This window comes from Hippocampus guttulatus, chromosome 2, assembly GCF_054856545.1.
Source record: "Hippocampus guttulatus isolate MCC_2025c chromosome 2, RoL_Hgut_1.0, whole genome shotgun sequence".
NCBI lineage: Eukaryota > Metazoa > Chordata > Actinopteri > Syngnathiformes > Syngnathidae > Hippocampus > Hippocampus guttulatus.
In genome coordinates this window covers 26,001,429-26,015,715 of record NC_141262.1, presented here as the reverse complement: position 1 = coordinate 26,015,715, position 14,287 = coordinate 26,001,429, and the positions used below count along the sequence as shown (strand labels likewise).

The following is a 14,287-nucleotide window of genomic DNA, read 5'->3' as shown; positions in this document are numbered from 1 at the left end:
AGGAAACACAGGAAGGAAGGAAAATCACATTTCAAGTCCTTTTATTGTCTCTTTTTGTTTTTTTGTACAAATTTCACAAAAATATTGAGCAACTGTTGTACACAGCAGCGATGCCATGAAGAAACCGAATATCACATGACCACGATAGAGATAAAAAGGAAAACGTCAACGGGATTTTTATTTTATGATTTTTTTTTCATCCTCTTGCAAAGAAGCACTTGACCACACTCGCGCGCTTTTTCTTTCCTGCACCTCAAGTGAGGACTGCTTGAATAAACTTTTGAAACGTCGCACAGCTCGGGCCAGTCATCAACTCGCAATGGGTGAACATATAAAAATATACACATTTTTACAAAATAGTCAGCCCGTCTTTCGCGGTACTGTGCATTTCGCGTCCGATTTATGTACACGAGCCGATGTGATAAGGAGCAACAGAGAAGCCCAGCGACATTCATTGCGAGACGTCACGGACGTGAACATCACACGGGACATTGGTGAAGCACATCCATCTGTACATCAAAGGTGCCTTTTTTTTTTTTTTTGGTGACGCCTCTTCCTACTGAAATAAATATGACCTACAAGAGAGGAGGCGGAAGGCGCGTCGTGTGGAGTCCGTGGCGCCTCTCGCGTGATGTCATACGACGTAAGCGACAGTCAGGAATTAGTTTAGACAAGGAATCGTAAATCCGGGTGCTCAATATTGGCGTCGCTCATCTTGTGTCATGATGTCACCGTAGGTGTACTTCAGGAAGGTACACATTAAAAGTTATAAACAGTAGTGTTTAATGTTTCGTCTTTGGCCGCTTAGTGATTCATGTCAGACTGTGGCAGTCGAGCGGTGTCCTCCGCCGCCCCCGACATGGCTCTGAGTTCGTCTGCGGTCGCCGCTTGGCCGCTTTCTAGTGTTTTGCCTTCTTCCTCCTCCCCCTCGTCTTCCTCATCGTCGTCGTCCTCGTCAGGGGGTTGTTCATCCATGGCTGCCTCTGACGAGTTTTTCTTGACCTTGGGCGTCTTCAGCATGCTGCAAAGCTCCATCTCATTGATCTCCACGTCGAAGGGGGCGGCGGCGTGGCGGCCCGACGCGGGAGACTTGCAGTCTGCGCAGCCCTGAGGGGGGAAAAGGAATACACCAGAGTCATATATGCAAAACTCGAAGGCCAAATGGCAAAAATTAAAAAATGAAGCACGTCATGTCGCGTCACCACCACATTTGAAGCGAGCGGAGTCAAGTCATGATTTGGCTAAGAGATTTTCACATTTTACATTGTAATTTTGTGACTTTGAGCGGCACGTGGCCTTAAAAGCCAATGTCTAGACTGGTGAGTGACGTGGGTGTTGACAAATGAGACAGTGGTTGAGAGTTAATTGAAAGTGTACTGACCACTCTATCTTTGAACACTTGAGGGGGCATTACATGATGTTCCAATTAGCAGTGGTAGGCTACCTTAAATTAGCGATCAATGTTTAGAGGTTATTTTCATAGAGAGTCATTAATAATAAATACAAAGTTCGATTTTTTTACAACAAATTCTAGCGTTTAATGGTTTCATCCCCTTTGCAATGGGAAACGATTGGTGCGCCTTCCTAAAACAAGCGACTCAAGTCCGTTCGCTCAAGTCATTGTGACTTGCGTCCGCCACCTCGATTAAGCCGGAGTTTAGCATACTCACGGAGATGTTGATGGCTCTGGGCAGGCGTCCTGTGCGCACCCAAGGGTGCACCTGGTTCAGCTCCCTCTTCTGTTCCTCCGTGAAGCGAGGCTGATGCTTCTGCATGCTCCTCAGCGCCTCGCGATCCTCACGCAGCACCGCCTCCACATCCCTGTTACACCGCGGCGAGAGAATGACATGAGGGGCGAAGTCACATGGCATCACGCAGCCAAACCGATCCTTTTGCCCGACGGCGGTACCTGATAGGCAGCTGGTAGGTCATCATGACCTTGTCGTCCGTGTTGGCCATCAGCAGCCAAATGGGGTCCTGCAAGACACATTTGATGAACTGCTCCTCGCCACTGTCGCCACCGGTGCCGCTGCCCCCCGCTGGTTGCTTGCGGGCGTGGTCGTTCTCCAATGAGTCAATGCTCCCAAAATATTTGCTGGTGTGGCTGCCTTGGCTGCTACCTAGATGGGCACAAATTACAAAGGAGGAAATGAGCCAGAGTCAACTTCATTGTGTTTTTTTTTTTTTTTGTCCTCTGTAACGATAATTCAGTGACGTAACGGATCTCTACTAACTGGTGCCACTGGTGCCAGAGGAGCAGCATCCGTTGGAGCCGGAGCCAGAACCCGAGGACCTGGTGCCCGATGACCCAGATCCGGAGGCAGCAGAGCCGGTTCCCGAGCGTGAGTCTTCCTGCAACAGCAGGTCCAGCAGGTCGCTGGAAGTCGACATGGCGTCGTTGTTGGACTCATTAGCTTCCCCCTGTGATGCAAGCAAAGATCAACATTGCTTTTTTGGGGAGATTTTCCAGGGTTAGAATAATTTGGGATTTTTCATGATGGTTCGTTTGAATTTAGTTTGACTTTTTTTTTAAAAAATGCAATTCGTTTTAATTAGGTTTTAGAGCAAGTTTTTATCTTTTTTTCCAAAATGCTTCACTTTCGTTTATTTATTTTTGTTTGTTTTTTAATGGTGTGTTTGTCTAGTGCGAGGTCATAAAAAAAGACAATAAACTACAATTCTCAAATGACTGACCATCCTTCTTCCGTACAGCGATACCGAACTCAATACATTTAAAATGAGCCTCAAAAACTCATGCATGAGCTTGACAGACGCAAACTTTCACGATGATTATTTGAGATTTGTGAACGGAAGATGTTGTTTCTTTTCGGTTTTTTTCCATTTTAATTCTGTCAAAATTTTGTTTTCCAATTTTACCTGTTATTAATTTGTTCGTTTTCGTTTTGTTATCTATAACAACCTTCATATGGTCCAGATTGTTCGACACACACACACACACACACACACACACACACACACACACACACACACACACACACACACACACACACGGAGCACATCCGTGATGAACACTGTACTTACATTCTCATTCTCCTTGGTGTTATCATCAGAGTTCCTTTGATTGGCTGAACTCTGCACGCCGGCCGGGCCGCCCTGCACGGCGGGCGGAGCCTGCTGTGCGGCCGCCAGTACGGTGGCGGACTCTAACCGGTTGCTCGGCGACTCTTCCAGCTGCAACAAATTGAGGGGGGAGGAGCATCGGGACTGGAAAAGGGGGGACTGTGCACCCTCGCGATCGGCGGGGGTCTGAGTGCAGGACTGGGGGGTGCTGCTTCGAGATGCCGCACCCATGGCAGGAATGGACACGGGGTTGCAAACGGCCGCAGGGACCGGGGCTTGGGGGGCGCTGGGGTAATTCAAGTTTTGACCGAAAAACGGCATGGGTGTGGTGACTTGCTGGGGCATGGGCGCCCCCATCGGAGGGAACATGTAGTTGGGAAGAACCAAGGCCATCATGGGGGGCACCATCTGCGTCGGGGGGAAACGTGACACATCTGGCACGGCTAAGGGCTGAGGGAGCGGCGGGTAGACCGGGTAGATCGGAACCATGCCGGGTGCGAACGGGGCCGAGGGATGGCTGGGCTGAGAGCAAACCGACGGCCAGGAGGAGGAGTTTGTGGGGGCTCCCAGCGGCACGTTGAGGGGCCCGGCTGCCGCTCTGGTTCTGGGGTCTTGGTGCATCCCCGTGAGTCCCAGAGAGCTGTGCCTGTCAGAGGACTCCTGGTGCTTGAGCCGCTTCCCGCCACGGCTGCATCTGTGACTGGAGCCGCCCCCTGCGGCCGGGTAGTCACGAGAGCAACGCACCCCTAAAGGACACGCGACGGAAGACAATCGTTTAGTTTTAAACCGGCGGGCCGCAAAGGTTAAAGAGCGTACCTCGCGCCAGAGGGTTGCCGGCGGGCGTGTGGCAGCGCACGGTCGAAGACGCCGTCTGATCGAAGACGCGCAGCTTGCTGAGGTCCTTGAACCGGTCCAGGAAGGCCTGCTCCTCCTGCTGCGTGTGCACCGACAGCACCTCCTTCGTCAGACCCAGCCGGCCGCCCCCGCCGTGCCGGCTGTCCCTCTCCGGCTGAGTTGGCGGCGTAGCTTGAGGGAGGGGAGCGATGGGAGGAGGCGGGGGTGGAGGGGGAGGAGGAGGAGGAGGAGGAATGGAGATGGTAGGAGGCCCACTGGAGAGCGCAGTTGGAGTGAGGGCGGGGGGAGCGTGTGTCGGAGTGCTCGGAGCCTCCTCCATCACGATGTCTGTCAAACAAACGGGGGGAAAAAATGTTCCAATGTCAATCTACTTGTATTTGTTTGGTACTTTCGGCAAGCCTCCTCGCTGCCCATCTTCAAAACCCTCCTCAAAACTCACTTGTATTCTTTGGCATTCGACTCAGCATGACTTAGATTTGTTCTTGGTTTTACTGTTTGGTGCTTTCTACCGCCTTTATTACCGATTTGTCTTACTGTTTATTGTGCATGTTAAATTGCTCCATGTACAGCACTTTGTATGCAGCGATGGCTGTTTGAAAGTGCTCTATAAATACTGTTGACTTGACTTGACTTGACTTGTTGACTTTGTGTAAGAGTTTTTCTTCGGACAAAGTTAAACAAATGACTCGACACACGGGGAAGACCGTCTTTCTGATCGGCGCAAGAGGATCTCGGCGAGCGAACGACAGTTTCGTTGCTCCGTGATCACACTCAGAGTTCCCTGTCCTCCACTTGGACTTTTATTGTTTACATATGCAAAATACAAGAAAAACACTGCCCCCGATATTTGCATACCACGCCCCCAGTCCGGCCCCTCAGTAGTGATCTGATTAGCTTGGTTTCAGCCTTGAACCACAGATATGTTGACACTTTTCAGTCTGGTCTACACCGAATCAACAAGTTGTAGACTTCGCAGATGACAAATGTCCGCCTGGGCGCGACACCCGGTCCCAAACCGTCTTTTGAAATTGTTTCTTCCCACTTTGTGACCGTGTCTAGCCTTCTTCCATCTCCACTGAAGACGCACCCAAACGTCTAGACATGCCTAAATTAAATGAAACTTTAAACATGATACAATTTTGCTCGTAGATTTCTCTATCACCTTGTCAGGATGAACGGTTTTGAAAAATAACCTAAATGTGACCCCCCCCCCACCACCTCAGTATTACAATGAATATGCACAGTCTTTCTGACAACTGCTGTGTTTTCCGACCTGATTCGGGCGGCTTCTTGTCTCCCACGTGCACGATGGTGCTACTGAAGCTACATTGGGACGTGACGGAGGCCACGCTCTCCGCCTTCATGGCCAACGTCAGCGGGGGCAGCGGAGGGGCTTCGCCGACCAAGCTAACTGACGCACCTGCAGGAGTCAAGTCACAAACGTGACACAACGCACAGACGGGACAGGCGGCGGAAGGAATTTCCGACGCTGACCTTTGGCGTTGCCGCCAGCCTCCTGCTGCTGCTTGTCTTCATCGGAGGTGCAGGACGAGGAGCCGCACTTTCTTTTGATCGTATTGGGAATGTTGCAGCTTTCCAGGTACCTGGACGGCGTGTTCAAGAGGGTCAGTGAGTATGGTCAAGTCAAATGAAAAGCTGATTGCAATTTTGGTTCTGACCTTATGATGCTGTCCAGGCAGTTGATCTGTTGGTAGGAATATCCAGGTGGGGACTCTTTCTGTACAAGCGGCGCAGGCACCAAATCTTTCAGTGGCTTGGTCATGTCAGCGATGAGGCCGCGAATGGGGTCGCTGTTGATGTCTCTCAGACTGCTTCTGGCAACTAAAGTCAACAAACGCGCTTCAGAGCCTCTTTCCAAGATGTTTCGCGAAATGATTCATTCCGAGGCTGTATTTATTTTTTTGTTGTCGTTGTTTTTCACGTTACCTGTGCCGGTGTTTTTTCTCGCCGGCGGCCTGTTTCGAGACTCGATGAAAACTTGCTGCCCGTTCGTCTTGACCATGTGAACATCTTTGCAGATCTGCTGGAAGGTCATCTGGCGCGACCAAATGGCACACCAACCCCAATTAGCTCACTCGGACCGGCGCCGGCATTGCAAGCGAAGGACGCTTCCAACTCACGGGCTTGTGTAAGGCGACCGCGGCCGCTGCGTCGTCCATGGCGGGCCCGTTGCTGTCGCTGGAGGAGGCGGCCGAGGCGCCGAGATGCTGCGGATGCGAGCGGCGCGAGCCCCGTGAGCCGCTGGAGCCCAGCGAGCTGTAACCCTGCGACCCGCCGCTGTGCACCGGCTGCACCAGCAGACGGTGGATCCGCTCGCTGAGCTGCACGATGTCGGGCGTGGTGGCGCGGCCCTCGCAGCCCGGCGCTGTGAACACGTCCTCGTTCAGCGGGCTCCTGGAGACGGAGAGAATGCTGCCTTGGAGACCTCGTGCGCGCTCACTTTTCGTCGGTCGGTAAGTGGCGGTCGCTTACGTTCGGACTTTGTGGCGCCCTACGATGAAGGCCACCTTGCGGCTCCAAGGGTTGACAAAGGAAGACCAGCTGGTGTCGATGGTTAAGTATTCCCCGCTGCGGGCGCACATCCTCAACGGCGAATACTCAAACGGCTGGCCGGCAAACTGAAAGACTGCCGGGAGACGATCGTCAGAGGGATGCCGGCGGGGATTTTGTGACAACATTTCAACGCGCGTTCCACTCACTCTTCTCGTGTATGGCCACCAGAGTGGGCCTGTCTTCGGGGTGGATGTAAAGCAAAGTCGGGGTTCCCACCAAGTCCTGTGGCAGATATCCCAACAATGGCACCGCCCTGCACGCAGGTCATCATCATTACATAATAGGACGGACGTGGAACGGATTCAGACCGGCAACCAGCAGGGCGCAGATGGCAACCAAACGCGGCAGAAGGCGGCGCAGCCGTCACGGCGTCATCAAAGGTGAGGAAACTGACCTCTCGTCAACTTCCTGGAAGAGGCAGCTGGGAGTGTGACTGGTGGTGAAGATCCTCTTGTCAGGAGGGATCCGAGGTGCTGATGGGAAAACATGCCAGAGAAGGGGTTGGGGCAACGTTTAGACATAAGCCCAGCGCTCACATGCATACCTGTCAACTTTTCGGAGCGCCAACCTGTATAAACTACCAAAAAAATCCTTATAAAGAGCAAAAAATCCTTAGAACATACCAAAGCATTTTATATGTCAAAATAACGGCAGAAAAAAACCCACGAAATTTTCAATGATATTTATTGTAGATCTCCATAATACACGTGATTTACGGTTCAAGATTCGCAAGCTCACTCATTTGTTTTGGTTTCGTTTTTTGTTTTTTTTTCTGTGCTTTTGCGCTGCCAAATAGGACTGCAGTAGGTCAGAATGACAAGTTCAATGGTACCCTCGTATCCGGAGTGGACCCTCTCCGCGATGAGCAGGCAACACGGCTGCGGTTCGGCGGTATCCGAATCTCTGATGGTCAGCTGGTAGGGCGTCAGCCGAAACGGATAATAGCGCATCTCGCCGCCCTGCGTCCGGTCGGCGCGGATTCGACAGAACATGGACTTCTCCCGAGTGCAGTCCATCGCGGGCGAGGCTGAGGGGGAGCAAGGGGACGGTCAAAAAAAAAAGATTGCCGACTAGTCGCGGCGGGAGCGGGCGCTCGGCGCCAGTGTGACCCGCCGGCTCACCGGATCCGATGCAGGACGCCCATAAGGGCAGGCGGCAAGGTGCCGTGCCGCTGTAGAAAGTGCTGATGTCCTGCGGAGCCAAAAGCTCCGAAAACATCGTGCCCTGGAGACACTCGGGCTTGCAGCGCAGCACCGACGATCCCTGAGGTGACACGTACACCACTTTCCCGGACAGAAAGGATACCGCCATTGAGAACGTGTCCTGGGAAAAGGAGGGCATCCATTTGGACATTCGCTTCAAACTGGACTGGTGACTTTCTTTTTGCCCACGCGTGAACTTACCGTGTTCTTTAGTGTGTATTCCGAAGTGATGTTGTCCAGCTCCTCGATGGTGAAGGCAGACAAGTCCAGGCTACATTCGTGACATTCTTCCACATTCCACTGGTGATAATACTCCTTGTTGGCTGGACACACAAAACGGCACGAAGTACATCAGCACCGAGTCCGACGATCCTGAGGTGTACAATTCCGGGCAGTTTTGCTTCTTTTTATATTATCAATACGAGCAGAGTGGCACTCATTTTCAGTCCTTGAGTTTCAGGGTTCGCTTTGTGGATCAGTTTAAAACGACCAGAATCATACATTCTCTCCAAGGATATTCATATTGCATTTCCAACTGAATGTTCAAGCGTTATAGACGCATTATTATTTACTCATTTCAAAAAGGACCCGCGGGGCAGAAGGAACTAATGGGCAGGCCGGAGTAGCGGCAGCCTGGCCCGGCGGGAATTTGCCACAAGTCCATATTACACAGTCCGGGCCTGAACACGAGCGTGAATATTGCTGCAGTGACAATTTAATTTCCCGAAGAGAATGATGACGTAAGAAGTGTTAATTCATCTGTTGAATGAAAGTAAAACCGGATCTCACCTCGGACTTGTCTGACACACTGCAGGGCGTACTTGAGTGCATTGAGAGTGCTGGAGTGGCCCTTGGACTTGCGCTCCGCTGGCAAGCGGAACTTGAGCTCCTTGATGGCCTTCATGAGCTCCTTCTGGGTCTGGACCCTCGCCGACTGATTGCTGCTGCAGCCGGATGTGGAGGGCGGGTCGTGTTCGGAGCTGGTGGACAGCAGGCTGTAGGCCAGCGAGCCGCTCGGCGGCGACAGGCTCTGCGAATTGGAGCTGCAAAGAGCGGTGGCTGTTGAGACCGACGCGGGCTTTCCTTCCGCTTCCGAGCAGCAAGCTGACTTAAGTTGCCCGCTTACCTCTTATGGCTCTCGGTGGTTTCCAGCATCATGCCCGAGTCCTTGCCGTTGGACGAACCGTGCGAGCTGCGGGTGGACTGGCGCCCGCGGGAGCCCGTGTCCCTCTCGCCGGAGTCGTTGCCGCTGGAGAGGCCGCCGTCCATGTCGTCCGAGTTGGGCCCCCTCTGATCGCCGGCTCCCGATCCTTCGCTGGGGGAGGACACGCCCCCGGCCCTGTTTCCCTGCTCCGGAGCGGAGACATCGGCGCCGGCCTGTAACTGTTTGGAGTCGGCCTCCTGGCCGGTGTCTTTCTCGGGAGCCCTCGGCGCTCGCCCCCGAGCGTTGCTGCTGGCCGCTGACTGAGTGATGTCATAACTCATACTAGACTAGGATGAGGCTTGCGCTGCTTGTTTGAGGTGTCAGCCCGAGGAAACAGTTCGACACGGCGTCGATTTAGGTGGGACTGCTATGTGCGTACAAGTGAATCATAGCTGATGGCTGCCTTATGTAATCAACTCAGGGGAGAAAGTCATGGTTTGTCGTGCAAAAAAATGAATGTGTTAAATTTAGGGCTAAAATGCTTTCATTTTGCGTGAGACGGCCTTGGCACGGGTATGCAGACAGTTGGGGGAGACACTCGTTTCAGAGTGTATCTGGTCCTTTCACCTCCGGAGATGTGTTTGCAGGCAACGCGAAGGCCACCTAAGAAGACAGAAAAACAGAATTGGGCAAAGAAAGCGAAGGCGTTTTGACTTCAGATGTTGCGCAATGACTAGCGTGCTTTGGCAGCTATCTTCCAAGGGCGAAAACAAGCTAGTTTATCATCACGTCGGCCTCCCGCGACTGCAGCTGTGTCATGTTCACACCGCGGTTCCGAATGCTTGCCCTTCCGCCCAGATTAACGCCGATGAAAAGGCCTTTGAGAACATCAGGCCCGCTCCTATTTCCAAACTGCAAATGCGTATGCTCGCGTCTCCTTATAGAACAGGACATGCGTTTGTGTCAGTCGTCATAGCTTAGGCCCCTTTGACTCAGAGGACAATCAACTACAAACAGGAGGAGGGACTGTCTGTAATAGATAATCTGCTAATAAACAGAGGTTTGCATCCTCAGGTATATATCTGGACACCACCTACGCAAGTGAAAAGTCTCCTGCTATTTATTCCTTCGGGAAGAGAGATGCCCGTAATCTTTTAAACCCCACAGACGCAAAGAAGACGACATCCCGGGCGTCACTGCTTTCCAATTTATGCACTCGCATGACCCAACAACTCCGTCTTTAGAAGGAGAATTTGGTCATGTCCGCCTACTGTCGTGTCACCACGGCCAGTCGCGGCTTGAACGGGTTGTGAGACTCAGAGAAGTGATTATGTAACTCGAGGCACAACATTAACTTGGACACTGGCGCTGGTCGATTTTTGAAAACTATTCTAATTACAACCTCCCCCCCAAAATTGCTATTGCGATTGACCAGGTGATTATTTTCTTCAAAGTCCTCTTCCCATGTCTTTTTAAACAAACACAAGCAAGACGTTGTCGTGTTCAAATTGTAGTCCGGATAATTTGAAAATGGCATTCCGCGACACTGCGATATTGATTTGAATTTGATTAATTGTTCAGCCCTCATATCCAAATGGAAAACATGCAGCAAAGGCCAACGTGTTTGCCGGTTTGGTCAGAGTGATGATGCACATTTCGCACATGTCAAATGTCAAAATGTGTGCTGTGCAGCCGAACAGTTGGGCATGAGGACGGGCAAGTATGGCCAGGAAATATGCAAGCGGTGCATGCGAGTGGGTGTCGAAGCCGGCTGTCTCCATGCGGACTTCCACGGACCTCGGTGGTTCGAAGCAAAGATGATGAGGCTGGAATGCTAAACGGCCATGACACCCAGCCAGACAAATCATTCACCAGATATGCACCGTGTAAGACTTGCACATGTCCAATACCCGAGATTCTCAAATGTGGGGCCAGATCGATATGTGGTGGCACTTTGGGACATGATTTTAATTCCTTCGGTGACCACGATGGTTAATGGAAATGTCATTAATCCATCAATTAAAAAACAAACAAACAACAAACAAAAAAAACCAACGTTTTTTTAACGTGTTTTTTTTTAATGAGAAAAAAAATTGCACTCTGAAGGATGGTATTATCTAAAAATATACAGGTTGGTCGAGTGGTTTGCGCATCGTTTTCTCCGGGTACTCCGGTTTCCTCCTACATTCCAAAAACATGCATGGCAGGCTGATTGAACACTCCAAATTGTCCAGAGGTGTGAGTGTGAGCGCGGATGGTTGTTCGTCTCTATGTGCCCTGCGATTGGCTGGCAACTGGTTCAGGGTGTCCCCCACCTACCGCCCGAAGACAACGGGGACAGGCTCCAACACACCCTGCGACCTTTGTGAGGATAAAGCGGATCGGAAAATGGATGGATGGATAAAAACATACAGTGGTGACATAAACAAGGTGTAAAGAATGAAACCATTTTTGTCACAAGTTTTGCTTTCATTCGATGAGTAAATGTTAATCGTTCTTTTTAGAGGATAAAGAATATATGCCTGTGAGTATTATTAAATATCTGTTGAAATGTGTTGTGTTCATATCCGTTGCTCAAAGAGTAAAGAGCACACAGATGCTAAATGTTAGCCTGTGTACCGGTTGAGTTGCCCAGAATTCAGGCAGAGGAGGCTATGTGATTGTTTTAAATACACAATGAGTAATGCTCCTAATTTTACATTGAATTTGATAGCAAACTTCAACTGAGAGTGGCAACACACGGTTCGAAGCCTATTTTTGGAAGAATTTCACACGACCCGCCAAACTGCAGCTTGTTGTGAAGTGAGTTGAGCCACTGCTATTTCTCTTTTTTTTTTTTAATAATCTGCCCAACTAGTAATTGGTTGCAGGGGCCAAGGCAGGTGCTTTGATCTCTTGGGCCTCGGGTGGGCTCTGAGTTCTTGTTGGACAGTCTGCCTTTTAGTCAAGTCAGCTTTTATTGTCAAACCTACTCTATGTGTAACATACAGCACAGATGAAATGACTTTCCTCTCTCAACCACAGTGCAAACATGTAGTGCATTTTATTCCCCAATATGTATCCGATATGTGAGTATGCATAGCCCAAAATGTCTCGACCTTTCTGACATGTTCTCCATGCTATGACACTGTCTGCGTGCGTGTGTAAAGACGATGTGACAAAGGCACATGCTGCGAACGGAGCTGGACACTTGACTTGTGTGTGACACTTCCCTGTCGTGTACAAAAGCTCCGCTGCAGGGAGGAGTGTACGTGCGGATGCTGGGGGGCGGGGTGGGGTCAGCACCGTGCGGGTACATGTGAGCATGTCCAGACGTATCGTGCTATAAAGTTTTATACCGAGATGAGCCGCGATGCATGTTTTCAAATGCATCCCATGATATCGGCCGACGGCAAACCCGAAAGTGCAACTCTTTACAAGCCCCGGACAGCAGGCACGTGTACGCGGCAGCGGTTTCCACAGTGGTTAGCGGCTCCTGATTGGCTAGCGGCCCAGACCAATCGGTGCGTGCGCCGCAGAGCCGCCAACCCGTCATTGGCCTGCCTTAGCCCCGCCCCTTCGTCTTGCTCGCCTGTATTTCGGCCGTATGCCATCTGATCCCAAGTCAGGGTTGAAAGCTTTGCAGTTGCTTGCCATTTCAAATCACAATCATGTTATATGATACAAAACCTACATTTTTGGTCTTATATAGAGATTCAAATAATGTTTAGGAGCTTGAAGCCACATGCAGACTTCACATGAAATGTAAAACATGTATATTTTCAATGCCCATTGCAGCTATAACTGATATTGGCGAGAGAATTAAATTGCCGATAAAAACCTAATGAGTGAAGCTTCATTGCCAAGTGCACGATGAACGACGAGTTGCAGCTTGGGTACAAGATGTGCAATTCGTTAAAGTTCGCCACATATTTTGATTGGCGTGCAGGCTTGCGCGGTCTACCAATAGATGAAAGCTGTGAGCAGCAATAAAGTTTAGTAATGTGCAGTGATGATCATCTTATTCACGAATTAATGAAGAGGCAATTTTGTTCTACTGACGGTAAAATGCCCGTGGAAACAATCGACGTGATTGCGATGATGAGAATCACAATGCACGCTACTTGCAAAATAGGACACCGTTAAGTCCCAAAGTCACATTTTTTTCTGTATCCTAGTTTTAAAATTAAGCATTAGCTTAAAGCACTCTCTAGAACAAACAACAAATCACTCAAGATGTATTATAGTTTCAAAGGAACATCGTACATTGGAGGGATAGGTTTCTGTGCTATATGTTATTATCCTGATTATCTGACGGCCAGCGTGTTAGCATGCTAGCGCTAAGCCAAAAGGAAGAACCGAACTCCAAAGTCGACAACGTACCTTTTAAAATCTCCGTTGAAAATATATCAGCCGATCTTATATTCCACGTATTCAAAACATCGTGTCAATGCATCAAATATCCCCAAAGGTAGTGACTGCGTGTTTGTAAGCAGTTGTTTTCTCAGTCGACATTTTGCGATTGCCACTCGTCCCAGCCCCCAGACAGGAGTGTACGCGCGCCAATACACGTGAGGATGCATGGGCGAGCGAGTCGAACGCCCTCATTGGACGTCGGCACACCTCATGCCACGCCCATATCAGCGACCGAGCGCGTTCCATTGGACGAGCGGGGCGGGGCTCGTAGCACGGGGCTCGCTTGTCACGTTGCAAACTGACTGCTCCCAAGTTTATTTCCCAACAGCGCGGAAACGTGAGAGGGCGGTGCCATGGGGCTCTTTGTTTACCGTAATACCAAAAGTGTTAGGCCCAAACAAATTTCACAAAGGGATTGTCCTACGTTTTCTTTTCATAACAGTGTCTTTCCTTGATGTTTTTCCTCTTCTGATAAACAAATTCAACTGAAAAATTTTAGTGTTCGTTATTTTATGTGCGTACGTGTATCAGGGCCAAATTCCTCTAAGCGTTTTATTTCGGGTTTACGGGCGGTGCAGACACATTTCAACGTGATCTCTGGGGCTGACGTCATTTCTTCTGCTCCCCCACTTCTCAAAAGCACGTGGCAGGCGGTGTGGCAGTTCTGCGGCTGTCAACAGAGCAGATCTAGGGCACTTCGAGCCATGTCAGGGAGTAAATAGGTGACTCATGTACTATTAAACCATGGCACCACAACAAGTAAATGATTTACACACATATATTTACATTCATAACGAAATTTGGCGTTTGGACTGTTTCTAAATAAATTTTCATTTTTCAACACATGGCTTTCCGTAATGCTAAATATGTTCTAGGTTGGATGTGGGTTTTTTTTGGTTTGATAGTAACACATTTATTACCCGTTGATCGGATTCTTCGGTAATGTTAAATTAATATTGCAGTGTAGAGTTGACAGATGGCTGTACACTAATGTCTGGCTCCCCCTTCTGGTTGGTAAGTTATTGTGCTATGCGCT

At 50.1% G+C, this 14,287-nt stretch overlaps 1 protein-coding gene across 1 annotated transcript; it reads right to left on the bottom strand.

The window, feature by feature from the left end:
- Nucleotides 1-24: 24 nt before the first annotated feature.
- Nucleotides 25-13,397, bottom strand: per1b (period circadian clock 1b). Its single transcript, XM_086105011.1, has 20 exons — nucleotides 13,219-13,397; nucleotides 8,839-9,519; nucleotides 8,502-8,755; nucleotides 7,914-8,035; nucleotides 7,632-7,833; nucleotides 7,343-7,537; nucleotides 6,905-6,983; nucleotides 6,657-6,763; nucleotides 6,430-6,583; nucleotides 6,078-6,351; nucleotides 5,884-5,992; nucleotides 5,616-5,778; nucleotides 5,431-5,540; nucleotides 5,210-5,356; nucleotides 3,898-4,263; nucleotides 3,043-3,827; nucleotides 2,235-2,421; nucleotides 1,910-2,120; nucleotides 1,671-1,821; nucleotides 25-1,107 (listed from the first exon to the last, which is right to left on the bottom strand). Exons 2-20 carry the CDS (start codon nucleotides 9,195-9,197, stop codon nucleotides 805-807), a joined length of 4,278 nt encoding a protein of 1,425 aa, XP_085961137.1. The 5' UTR covers nucleotides 9,198-9,519; nucleotides 13,219-13,397; the 3' UTR covers nucleotides 25-804.
- Nucleotides 13,398-14,287: the final 890 nt, after the last annotated feature.